Below are 13,633 nucleotides of genomic sequence, written 5' to 3' on the forward strand. Positions count from 1 at the left end.
TGCTGTGCCTTCTCGTTTATAGAAGCACACATTTGTTGACCATGTATATTAAAGATAGAAATTTTTTCCCCACAGGTAGTCAAAGGTGTAAATTTACTTTATAATGCCAAACTGTTTTCCAAAATCTTACCAATCTGTGCACCCACTAGTAGTTCACGATATTTACTAAATTCTACAGTTGGCGATGTTAGCCTTACTGAGTTTTGTCAATCTGATCAGTTTTGTTGTAATTTGCATTTTTTTGATTACCATTAAGATTAAATTTGCATTTTCAAAAAAGTGTTGTTTGCCATCTGGAATTCTTGTGTACACACAAGAGCTTTGTACTCTGAGTTGATTTTTTTTTGTCATTAACTTTAAAAAATTTTTAAAGCATTTACCAAGACTTGCTTTTTTTTTTCTTTATTCAGTGAGGAGATTGGCCCTGAGCTAACATCCATTGACAGACTTCTGTTTTTTTTTTTTTTTTTTCCCTCCCCAAAGCTCCCTAGTATGTAGTTGTATATCTAGTTGTAGGTCCTTCTAGTTCTTCTGTGTGGGACACCTCCACAGCATGGCCTGATGAGTGGTGCCAGGTCCACGCCCATGATCTGAACTGGTGAACCCCAGGCTGCTGAAGCAGAGTGCATGAACTTACCTACTTGACCATGGGGTCAGCCCCAGGTTTTTACTTTAGTCTAAGTCTTTTAGCACTTTCAATGTGTTGTCTCTAATCCTGCACTTTTTATTTTGAAAAGTCTGAGTTTTATCTTTGCAGATGATAGGGGTTTTCTGACTCCAGTTTGACAAATTTATTTGTTTGTCTCTCATTCTTTTTTTGCTAAGGAAGATTGTCCCTGAGCTAACATCTGTTGCCAATCTTCCTCTTTTTGCTTGAGGAAGATTGTCCCTGAGCTAACATTTGTGCCGGTCTTCCTCTACTTAGTATATGGAGCACCACCACAGCATGGCTTGATGAGCAGCATGGCCCCCAAAGGTTTTTTTTTTAAGTGGTTATCCTCATCTAGTAACATTTATTTTACTGTTAAATCACTTTCCTCTGGTAGTATTGCCAGAGAAGGTGATTAAAATATTTTGGTAAAATAAGCATTGTAAGAATAAAAAGTAATAATGCCTCAGAACCCTAACAGGATGTTTAGAACTAAAGAAGATATTTCCATTTTTATGTAATGAGGTTGTAACAGAAGTTAGGTCCTAGCTTGTTTCTTTAAGGTGAAACAGAAATGAAGTCTGGTTACCCCAAACTGCTAGAAGCCAAGTATCTTTACTGTGATTCCAGCAACAACCCCTTTATTGGAGATTTATTTTGAATGTGTGGTTGGTATATGGTGGTTCACTTCTCTACCACAGGAGAGCAAAACATATAGAAAATTAAAGGTATGAAATAGCATTCACAGTAGCAAAACAAACAGAAAAGAGTATAAATAACATTTATGGAAAAATTCGAACATCAGAAAGTATGAATAAGTATAGAAAGTACATATTCTTGAATTCTGTCATTTAATGTGTTATAATAATTTCAAATCTGTCAGAATTTAGGTCAAATTTATGATTTAACTTATGAATTAAGTAAGCTGGAATGTTGAAGATTTTCATAAATTATTCAAAATTTTTTACAAAGCAATAGTTTATTTAAAAAACCACAGTAAAATTTGAAAAGCAAGTATGAAAAGGAGTCACATGCCTGACCAACAAGCTACAGGAAGAGAATTTTGATACATGTGGCCTAAGACTATGATAGTGTTATATGACCTTCTACAACCATTTCCTCCCCAACACCATGCCTTATCCTTCTGGCCTGATGCACTCCAGCTACACAAGTTCATAGATGCTACTCAAACATACCAAACATGACCTTGCAGGACTTTGCACTTGTTTTTCCCTCTTCTGGAAAGCCTTTCTTTGAAATACCCACATGACTTTATGGTACAACTCCATAACTCTGAAACTTCTTTTAATATGGTTTGTTTTTCCTTTCAGCGTTTTTCTTCACCTAAAATATTAAATGTTTCACTCATGGATTTTCTTTTTTGTCTGCATACCTGATGGGATTAAAGTAACGTTGCCCTGCTCTTGCCACAGGTTCCGCTTTCAGCAGAAGCACTTATGGACCCTGCACTGGTGAGTGCAGGTGTCCTAGAACTCTTGCTGCCACTCTTCCCGCCTCTCCTCTGGTGTCTGGAGAACCTAGAGAAACCTTCAGCCCAGGTTCCTTGGTCCAAGCCAGAGGTTAAATGGGGAGATTCCCATTTTTGGCAACCATTGGAGTGAGGTGTGAAAGATTGTCTTAGGTACAGGGATTAGTACGTACAAATGCTTGGTGAGACTGAGATGGTGGAGTCAGGCTTGGAATGGTAGCCTGAGAAGTTGAGTTTCTGTTCTGAGAATGATGGCAGCCCTGGAATTTTTGGAGCAGAGGAGAAAAGTCATCCGACTCGGGTGTTAACAGGCTACTCCTGGCTGCAGAGTACAGAACAGACTGGGGGAGAGGGAGACCATCCAGGAGGCTACTGCAGTCATCAGTCATCCAGATGAGTATTAGTTGTGGCTGGACTAGAGTGGTAAATGTGGAGGTGGAAGAAATATTTGGCTTCTAGATTTGTTTTTAAAGTAGGGCTGACCAGATTTTTGAATGTGGAGAGTGACAGAGAAGTGGAGGAGGAGTCACAGGTAACTACAAGGTTTTTTCCCTTAGCATCTGAAAGGATGGAGGTGCCATCAGCTGAGATGGGAAAGTCAGTGGTAGGAGTGCTTTTTAATGAGAATATTAGGAATTAGGTTTTGGCCATGTTGAGTCTGAGATGTTCCAGAGACTCCCAAGTATAGGTGACGAGTGGACTGCTGGACATGAGGGTCTGGAGTGCTAGGGAGAGCTTCAGGATGGAGACATCCAAAGTGTGGCATCTAGTGTGTGGACCAGGGTGGAACACTGGGTCTGATAATAGGAAGGGGCATGTTCAGGTCCTGGTGGCATTGCCATTAGGGGACAAAGGAGGAGAGGCTGGGGGCTGTAGACAGTCTCTTGCTTGGGCAACTAGTGAGGGTGGTGGACAAGGAAGAGTAGTGGTTATCAGTGGGAAGGTATGGGAGGGGAAAGTCCAGCAGGTGGCCAGGTTTTTGTGGGGGAATGAGCATGAGATGGATGCAGAGGCAAAGCAGTAATGGAGGTGAGGTGGTAGTGAAGTCAGGCTGGTGCTTATTCACCCTTCTATGCGCTCACCAGGTTTTTGTGGTGGGTCTTGTGCGACTTGGGGAGTTTCTGTCACAATGTCAGATTAGCTTACCTAGAGTGTATCAGTGAGTATGGGTTTTGAATATGTTACAGGACAAAGATTGAGATGTAGGTGAAGAGATATAATGTGTGATATAGAAGTGGACTGTGACCAGGAGTATTTTGATCTGCATGTGGTTCTGGGTGACTAAGGTTGAAGCCAGGAGCAAGGCCAGGTGGATAAGCCTTCCAAGCAGGACTGGAGACTGCCATTGGAGGTTTAGGCTATAATGGGGTCCTTTTGGATGTGCCAAGCACTTTCTGGATGCCGTGTGCAGAAGGGTATGTGAGGAGGCCAGAGAAATGCCAGTTTTGTAGGCCAGGTGGTGGTAGTGGTGGAGATGTGTTCCAATGAGTGATGTGCATGTGGGGAAGGAGTGTGAATTAATTGCCCTAGGACATTGGTACTAGGAGTTTAAGAAGGATAGGCCCAAGTTTGGTTGTGTCTGGGAGGCATGATCCTGGGGACTCATAGGCTATGGTCCTGCAAGAGGAATGGGGCCCTGCATACCAGGTTGAGAGCTTAGATGGCATCTATCTGCCTACCTGCCTCTTGTTGCTGATGGTTGGAACCAGTGATCAAGGGAGCATGGGGAGATACTGGGTACTACTGCCCTCTAAGTTGGGGAGCTAGGGAAGATGATGAGTAGGGAGTAAATGTGGGTTGGGGTTAGGGGTAGTTATGCAGTCCTGGAGAGAGAGGCTGCTTATGGACACAACTGTCCCTACCTTCACAGGGCTCTGTGACCTTTGAGGATGTGGCTGTGTACTTTTCCCAGGAGGAATGGAGGCTTCTTGATGAGGCTCAGAGACGTCTGTACCGTGATGTGATGCTGGAGGTCTTCGCACTTGTTGCATCACTGGGTAAGGCCCTGACCCTTATGTCAGTGTCCTGGGCTGGTCTCTGCCTTTCTCCTTTTTGTTGTGTGCCCTCCTTTCACAAGTAGCTCCAGCACCAGCTGTCCTGCAGCTTTTGTGGGTAAAGAGACTTGGAGTTTGTCCAGTGGATCCCATTTGTCTTGGCCACTCCCTGCTAGGAAGACACCTCTGTGCTCCAGGTTCTGCCCCTTCTAGCTGCCATTTCCTAGGCCTGACTGTACCAGGAGTTACAGGGACCCAACATGGTCACTCTTTGTGTCACCACCCAGCTCTTTCTGCAAGACCCTCCTCAGATATTCCTTGTGTGATATTGTTTTTCATTCCTGAGGTTATTATGGGGTTGATTGCCTTGGGCTGGTGCTGACCACTCGTGTCCTATCTTTCCCTTAGGACTTGCATCTTCTAGGTCCCATGTTGTTGTCCTGCTGGAGCTGGGAGGAGAACCCTGGGTCAGTGACAGAGTGGGCATGACTCCAGGCACAGCAAGAGGGCCTCAGAGTGGGCCTGGCCTTGGTGGTTGGCATCAGGGGGAGGGTGTGTTATTACGGCTAGGTTCAGGTCACTTCAGGAACATGTCCTGTGCTGAGGCCACTGGCTATATCCCTCATTTCTGTCTTTCTTCCCCATTCTTGACAGTTTGCCCGCTTGTCATTTCTACTCTTGGGAGTGACCCAGGATTATCCCTCACCTCTCTGCTTTCCACCACTCATTAGTCCTCTCCACTGCTTCCTCTGCTGTGTTCTCCAATATTGGCCTACACTTAATGTGTCATAGGGTCTATACGTATCCTTAAAATAGTCGTTGAACACCAGCAACTCAGTGACAGATTTTCCTGGGCCTGGACATACCTTTCCACATAGCACACATATGTCACCAGCAGTCAAGGCCCTGGTGAAAACCATTCCCAGAAGAGTCTCTCTCCTCCCTGCGCTACCTCCCATCCTTGTGTCTTTTGCCTGGTGAGTCCTCCCTGTTCTGTGTTGTGTAGAGGCCCAGTACTGCACAGCAGCCCTTTCCTCAACCTGCCCTCAGCTCCCTTGTCCTGAAAACAGTCCCATGGATTTATTCCTCGTTATGTCAAATATACATTTGTGATGGGGCTGCCTCCTCCTGCCACAATCTCCACGAAGTTCAGCAGCATTTCTCTGCTTTAAGGTTGTTGGCATGGAGCGGAGGATGAGGAGGTACCTTCTGAGCAGCGTGTTTCTATAGAAGTGTCACAAACAAATATTCCAAAGGCAGATCTATCCACCCAAAGGTCCTTTCCCTTGGAGATGTGTCACCTGGACTTGAACGGTGATTTGCATCCAGCTGAGGACCTGGGAACAAACCCTGAGCAGAAACTGTGTGGGGCATGTGGGAAATTTCACCGGCACAGAAACTGGCTCGGTGGAGAGAAACTCTTCAGGAGGAACATGGTCAGGGCCTCTTGTATGAAGAGCTGTGTCGTCCATGTGTCAAAGAAGCCCCTCATATACTGGGAGGCTGGGAAGGACTTCCCTGATAACTTGAACCTTCTCCAGCACCAGGTTGTTCATAGCCAGGGGAAGCCACAAAAGGACACTGAGTGTGCAGAGGCCTTTCACATTGGGCAGAGGCACTATAAGTGCAGTGAATGTGGGAAAGCCTTCTGCCGCAAATACAGACTTGCTCAGCACCTGAGAATCCACACTGGAGAAAGGCCTTATGAGTGTAGTGAATGTGGGAAAACCTTTAGCTACAAACACATACTTGTTCAGCACCGGAGAGTTCATACTGGAGAAAGGCCTTATGAGTGCAGCGAATGTGGGAAAGCCTTCAGCAACAAACCTACTCTTGTTCGGCACCAGCGAATTCACACTGGAGAAAGGCCTTATGAATGCAGTGAATGTGGAAAGTTCTTTAGCCAAAGTTCCAGCCTTAGTGAACATCAGAGACTTCACACTGGGTCACGGCCTTATAAATGCAGTGAATGTGGAAAATTCTTTACCTCCAACTCCAATCTAATTAAACACCGGAGGGTTCACACAGGAACAAGGCCTTATGAATGCAGTGAATGTGGGAAATTCTTTAACCAAAGTCCCAGTCTCATTAAACATCAGAGAATTCACACTGGCGAGAGGCCATATGAGTGTAGTGAATGTGGGAAACTTTTCAGCCAAAGCTCTACTCTCATTAAGCACCAGAGAGTTCACACTGGAGCAAGGCCTTATAAGTGCATTGAATGTGGGAAACTTTTTAGCCAAAGCTTTGGCCTCACTCAACACCGGAGAGTTCACACTGGAGATAGACCATATGAGTGCAGAGAATGTGGAGAATTCTTTAGCCAAAGCACCCAACTTACTCAGCACCGAAAAAGTCACACCAGAGAAAGACCTCATGAGCGCAGCAAACGTGGAAAAGTCTTCAGTCAAAGGTCTGCTCTGATTGAGCACCAGAAACTTCACAACCCAGATAGACCTTATGAGTGCAGCGAATGTGGGAAAGTCTTCAGCCGAAGGTCTAACCTCATTCGACACCAGAAAGTTCACACTGGAGAATAGGCCTTAGAATGAGATGGGGATGGCAGGGAATGAGCTGTCTCCCTATTTTAATACAACATGCTGGAGAGCCTTTATGAGGGAGCCATCAACTGAAAGTTGAATGCGATACATCTGAACAGCCATAGTGTGGAGATGGCCTGTGACTGCCAAGTTTGTAGGAAGCTTTTAAGGAGCCATGTTGCCCTTTCTAACCTCCCCAGGATCCTTGCCAGATTTATGTCGCTGCCGTTTCTGTGATAGAAGCCATCTTACCTCTCCCAAGTGGCAGATTCACACTTTGTGTGTCAGTCACCTCAGTGTGATCAGGATAGGTAGAGCTCCGCTCTCCCATCCCCTGGAGGAAAGCATGAATAACATGAGCCCTTGGGTGTCGTCATTCTCTTCCAACTGGCTAGGACATGGACCTAACAAGCTTTGAAGACCTAATTTGGGTTCTGCTGGTGGCTTATGAAGGTTTGGGTTCATGTGATGCTCATAATTTTATTGGTCTCCAAGTCACCCTGTCTGGGGACTATCTGCCTCAGTTTGCTCTGGTTTGTGCAGTAATAAAGGCTTTGTTTAAGCCAACTTTCTTGGAGTTTCCATTCACTGGTGGAGAACAGAATTGGACTCTACCAGGATGAAGAGGTGAGCAGATTTTGTGGGTGTTCCAAACTGTATGCCCCACTGGGGATAGTATTATGGCAGAGAATGATTTTCACTCCAGTTTTGGCCTAATTTGCATTGTTGTCTAAGGCATCCATGTGACCCAGATGTCAGAATTTTTTGTGGGTCCTGAGAGGGCAGTAATGTGAACTACTAGGACTTTTTTGAGCAGTGTAAATTGATTCTCTTTTTCATGTGGGATGTCACATAATGTCCCCAGCACTGTTGAACAGTTGCTCTCTAGGGCCTGCAAAAGAGCCATGTGCCATATTGTCCAGAATTTGGCAGGGTGGTGTCACTGATTCTTAGATTCCAGGCATCAGGTGGGAACTGCATTTGGTATAGAAACACTGGGTGAGTCAATAGGGAGTGAGAGAGACTAGCAGACTAGAGGAGATGTGCCTGTTCCAAAGTTGCAGCTACAAATGTTCCTTATGGCTGTTGAGGATAAACTTTTTGCAGAAATTCTCAGGAGCTACAGGGCTATTTCTATCCTATGGCCACAATTGCTGCCAGACCAAATAAATGTAAAAAGACTTTTAGGATTCCCATTGCATCTCCAAATTGTTCATCTCAAGGCCATTGCTGCAAAGTTAAAAATAAAAAGGACTGAGTGGAAATTCTGTAGTCCAGGTATGTGATTTTTATGACCCAGACAGAGTTCCTGGGTAACTTAAGTAGAAACATCTTTCATTGCTTGCCAGTCTTTGTTGATACTGCAGCAGAACTCCCCTCCCATGAGGTGGAGGGAGAGTGTGGAGTAACACTTAGGGCTGCCAAATTTCTACTTCTCCAAAAATGAGGAGTTTCAGATTTTTATGTGAAATCATTTCTGTTCAAACTTTATTGATTTATAAATTGGCATGCAGTAAACTGAACATATTTAAAGTGTACAGCTTGGTAGGTCTTAACATATATAAACGCATGAAACTATCATCATAATCGTCAGTGAATGTGTCCATCACTCCCATGTTTATCTTGTGACCACTCTCTCCCTGCACTCTGAGGAAACCATTGATTTACTTATACAGTTAGAATAATTGGAATCTTAATGTGTTTTGCTCATTCTGTTATGGTGCATAATTATTTTGAGAATCATCCAAGTTGCAAATGTGAATTTTTTTATTCTTGAAAAATATTCTGATTGGATATACCACTATTTGTTTATCCATTCATCTAGTAATGGACAAATGGGGTTTTTGGATCCGTTTCCAGTTTGGCTTTCACAAAAAGGCTTACCATGAATACATACATACAATTCCTTATATGAATATGTGGCTTCATATTTTTTGTTTTAAAACCTAGGAGTGTAATGCCCGAGTCAAAAGGTAGATGAATGTTTAGCTTTTTAAAGAAATAGGCCAAACTTTCTAAAATGGTTGTACCCTTTGACATTCTACCAACACTAGAGGAAAGTCTCAGTTCCCCCATAGCCTCACCAGTGCTTGGTATGCTCGGTCTTTTTAATATTAGCTATTTAGAGAATGTGTAGTGGTATCTCCTGTAACTGCATTTCCCTAATGATTCATGATGTTGAACGTTTTTAATGTTTACTTTTGCCACCTGTATATTCCTTGATAAAATATCCAGACTATTTGCTGACTTTTTTTGTAATGAGTGTTGACTGATACTTTCCTTTTTATTGATAATGAAGACAACGGAAAAAATATGTTGAAACTTCATTCTTCAGTGACTTTGCTGAGTGGAATAAACGTTTTTGAATACCAGAAGAGTATTCCCTCAATTATTTGTGCTAGTTACAATGTAATGGCTACATACACTTTAAAGTTTAGTCTAGACAGTTAATAAGATGATTTAGTAAGACAACTAATCAACCCTTGTTTGTAGTGTTTGCCAATTTCCCTCCTGTAAATGCTCCAGCTGTGGCCAATTTCAAGCTGCGAACCTGAGGTCGCCGAACGTGGATTTGGGAAGAGATGTGGAGCAGCGCGCCGTTGTATTCTCTTTCCATCATGCAGGTAGATAGCCATAAATAAACTGGAGAAGACAGATAAGAGTAAAATACTTAGGAAGAGACAAGTTTTGAGCATTACTGTGCAGTAAAAGATTAAGTCAGCAGACTTGACATGTCTAACCTCTGCACATGTCTAACCTCTCCAAAGAAAGGTTGAGCATTTGCCTGGCCCCTGGGAGACAACCTTTAAGCCCTTGAAACATTCTGCCTGATAAGTGTCTTTGTTTACTTCTGGGGCCTTGGCCCATGCCAGACAGTTTATGCTTAATGATGTGACTTAGTCTCTACCTTCTTCAGAGGGAAAACGAAGGTCAGACACACAGGTGCTCCTTGTTTACGTGACAGACACTCAAAAAACCTGGACACTGAGGCTTGGCTGCATTTCCCTCGTTAGCGGTACTTTGTGTGTGTTGTCACACATCATTGCTGGGAGACTTAAGCGCTGTCTAGGTAACTGCACTGGGAGGAGACAACCGGAAGCTGGCGCCTGGTCTCTATGTGCTTTCTTTGCTGATTTGATTTCTATATTTGTGTCCCTTCACTATAATGAACTGCCACCATTGCTATAAAAGAACAGCTTTCCTAAGTTCTGTGAGTCTTCCTGGTGACTCAATGAACCTGAGGGTAGTCTTGGGGATTTCAGAACATAGTTACCTTTTTAAAAAGCTTTGTTCAACTATAATTGACTTAAACGGCACTTAAAGTACAGTTTGACAAGTTTTGAGACACACTTACACTTCTGAAACCAGAAGTTTTCTTCATGCGATTTGTAATCCATCCCCTTTTAATCTATAAAATAAGGTGCTAAATCCTAGAAATATTCTTTCTTTTGTAATGGACATTTTCAAAGAGATACAAAAACCGAAAAGCCTGTGCTCGAAGCCCATGGAACCTATCTCCAATTGTTCATCATTATTGCTCATTTCTTGGTTGGTCGTCTTTCATCTATTGCCCACCCACATTACTGAGCTTTTTTACATAGACTCCCCAGATGTCACTAAATTCTTAAGTCAGAATACGTTTTAAGAATGTGAGCACTTTTTCATAAACTTCATCGATCAACACAAAATAATCTGTTGTATTCATTTTCTATAGCTGCTGTGACAAATTGTCACAAACTTGGTGGTTTAGAACACATTTTATTCCCTTATTGTTCTGGAAGTCAGGAATCCAAAGTCACTCACAAGAATGTCAGGGTGGCAGTAGAGGCACAGTCTTTCAGAGGCTCGAGAGTTGAGGCCTTGTCCTTGCCTTTTCCCCAGTCCAGAGCTGCATCCCTCGCCTCATGACTGCTGCCCCATCTTCAAAACCAGCATCTTGTTTCAGTCCTCAGATTGACTTAGTTTGATGTAGTTGTGTCCCCCTCTACCTGCCTCTTTGTAAGGACACTTGAGATTACATTGTGGGGCAGTAAACATAGATAATGGAAGCTAACCTCGTCTCAAAATCCTTAATCTCATTGCAAGGTTCTCTTGCCATATAAGAACATTCACGAAGTCCAGGGATGAGGACGTAGACATCTGAGGACATTAACCAAGCTGCCACAGGTTTAATGCAACTGTCTTAAATGTGTTTTTAAGGTATATTCATTGCAGTCAGCATGCAAAATGTATCCTTATAAACTTGCAGTAGGTGTGTCTAATAAGCCTGTAACCTATAGGTATGACTATTCGTTTTTATTATAATTTGTTAAAATTACTAGGTCGTTTACCTGTTAGGATTTGCCACATTCTAGATTTCGCTTATTGGATCTGATAAGGGTTAACCTGCTGACTGTTGGGGAAATTAACAAACACTGCCAAACCAGAAAGTCTCCACAGAAGAGGAAAAAAACAGCTTTATTATTGAATTTAGCACAAAACTAGAATCTGATGCACATCACAGACAATCCAGTAAAGAGACTGTAAAAATAGGAATCTCACCTTTTTATATAGCCAAGCAGATACAGCCCGTTACATACAAGTTCTCAAAATAAATGATAACTGCAAGTGAGAGGACTTGACAGCACCGTTTGTTACAGTTTATCCTAAACGTGCCTGGCAATTTGAGTGGTCCTCTGTGGTAGCTATTTGCCTTTATCCAAAGAAATAATTTCTCCTATCTGACACATAGGTAGCTAGGTACCCTGTGTATGTAGACCCGGGCGCCTAAGTTAAACTCCCTAGGGCCGGGAGACGGGGCGCTATCTTCCTTGGTGACTACTTTTCCAAGACCTGGCTCCAGGCCTGTAGAAAAACATTCCTTGGTTATACTACGTGTGCTCAGAATATGTACTGGCTACTTGGCATCTTACTCCTAACCTTTCCGTAAGTCTCCTGACTCCCGGGACCAGACTACCGACCAAAGTTAGTAACTTCTCTCCTACAAGTCCGCTTCCGTGGAGCAGGCGTCCGGGAGGGGTGGGGGCTTGGGCTGGGGCGGAGACACGGGTTTGCGTTTATAAGCCGGAGGGCCCAGCAGCCAGTCCCCCTCCAGGATGGCCGCCTGCCACCTGCCGTGGTGGGAGGACGGGGCCCAGCGAGGGAACCCCGGCCCTCGCCGCAGGGGGGCAGCACACCCAGGGGGGCCATCGATCGTCCAGCAGCACTCAGACAGACGTAGCCCCGGGATGAACCCGGGCCCGAAAGTGCGAAGTGTCCATGACCCGTGTGTCCTGCAACTCACACTGATTCTCGTAGCTATTTGCAGTCTTCATCGATGAACCAGCCAAGGAACGCACCGCTGAGTCGTTTGCGTTTATTGGCGGGTCCCCCCAGAGGGGGAGCTCCCTGGCACAGCACGTCCCCAGGGCGGGGGGCGGAGTGTGTGTGTGTGTGTGGGGGGGGGGGGGGGGATGATGCCTGTGGCCTTCCAGGAAGAGAGAAACCAAGCCACGAACGTTTGTCGACGGGGCGTCTGGCACCGCTGGGTAACGCCCTCCCGACGGCCATGGGGGCCGTGGCGCATGGCCTGGGGTGACAGAGGATGGGGAGAAGGGTCAGGCCTCCAGATTCTCCGCGGGCCCAACCGCCCCGACCCAAGGCGAATGGGCAACCCCCAAAGGTCTTTAAACCTCTGCACTGTGTCATGCCAGGTACCTGCACGGGGCCACCGGCTAGAAGGGCCACACAGGCATAGTCTGAACGCCAACCCGTCCGAAGGACACAAACCTTGGCGCTGCCAGCAGTGACGGGGCCAGCCTACCAGGCGCCGCCGCCACCTAGACCCGCTGCCTTCCGCGCCACCCCACGGGCGGGCCCTCCCGGCACGCGCAGCCCAGGCCCCTCGGCACCGAGGGCGGGGCGATGGCGGGAAGCGGGGGGGCACGGGGGTGAAGAGTTAAACGGGCCCGAGGCGGGGAGGGAGGGGAGAGCCTTGCGGGACGAGATCCGGGGGTTAGCCGACGACCTGGGAACCGTCCAGGGCGGGCATCGGGTGCCCCATGTGAGCTTGACCCGGGGACTCCGCGGGGGCCGCCGCAGATGCGCCAAGGACCCCTGAGCCTCGACCTGCCCCCCAGGAGGTTGGGACACGCCAGCCTGGACAAGAGACACCGGACCAAGGCGGGTAGCAGGTGACAGGCAGAGGAGAGCACGGAGCCCCAGCTGCGCCACCACCTCCAGCCAACCGCCGAGGTCACGGCGGGTTCCCGCCTCCGGACTGCGCAGCTGGCCCGCACTGCTCTCCCGCCTGCGCCGGGTGAGCGCCCGGGAGCGGTCCTCGCTGGGCGCCGCCGTCACTCTCCCTAATGACCCTTCCCCGCGGGTTCACCCAAGGGGAAAGCTTTGTATGACTTTTCCCTCCCCTCTGAAGTTCTGCTGTCTTCTCAGCGCTCCGCGAGGGTCATGGGCCCATCCTCCGGTCTCACTAAGCTGTTCCCTCCGCAGTAGCAACGGCAGTGTGGACAAAGGGCAGGGACTTATGACCCTCACTTACTGGGAATTCCTCAGTCACAGGGCATAACTGCACGCCCCGATTCCCATCACCAATGGGTTTCCTACACCGCTGGCATTGAGTAGGCACCCACTGAGCCACTCAGTGTACCGAACACGCAGCCCCCACCTCTGAGAACATCTCAGACCTGTTATAGCTCAGTCGCAGGTGGCTGACCACCACTGTCCCCCTAAGAAGTTGGGGGATGCAGACTGCTTGGGAGTCACCTAACTAGTTAGCATGCCGGAGTCTCGTTTATCACAATTCACCAGACAAAATCGCTTCACCAACTAAAACTGGCCATACCCCACCCACCCACGCAATGAGAAAGAGCTATCAACCCTGTCCACGTCCAGACCGTTCTGGCCGGAACTATGACGGTATTTGATCGTCTTCCATCCTCTGACTTTGGTTCTTGATTAATGAAGA

The 13,633-nt window shown here is 46.3% G+C and overlaps 1 protein-coding gene across 6 annotated transcripts in view; it reads left to right on the forward strand.

Moving 5' to 3' along the window:
- Window positions 1-9,044, forward strand: part of LOC100060311 (zinc finger protein 548) — a 41,754-nt gene extending 32,710 nt beyond the window's left edge. For 3 of the 6 annotated variants that reach the window (XM_070223484.1, XM_070223483.1, XM_023650595.2), the window contains exons 2-4: window positions 2,083-2,121; window positions 4,009-4,135; window positions 5,306-9,044. In XM_070223484.1, coding sequence (XP_070079585.1) covers window positions 2,107-2,121; window positions 4,009-4,135; window positions 5,306-6,672 — 1,509 coding nt within the window. In that variant the 5' untranslated portion in view covers window positions 2,083-2,106 and the 3' untranslated portion in view covers window positions 6,673-9,044. Of the gene's footprint in view, window positions 1-2,082; window positions 2,292-4,008; window positions 4,136-5,305 lie in introns of all 6 variants that reach the window. The other 3 variants (XM_070223485.1, XM_070223487.1, XM_070223488.1) reach the window with 2 other exon arrangements.
- Window positions 9,045-13,633: the final 4,589 nt, after the last annotated feature.

Source organism: Equus caballus, chromosome 10, assembly GCF_041296265.1.
Source record: "Equus caballus isolate H_3958 breed thoroughbred chromosome 10, TB-T2T, whole genome shotgun sequence".
Lineage (NCBI taxonomy): Eukaryota > Metazoa > Chordata > Mammalia > Perissodactyla > Equidae > Equus > Equus caballus.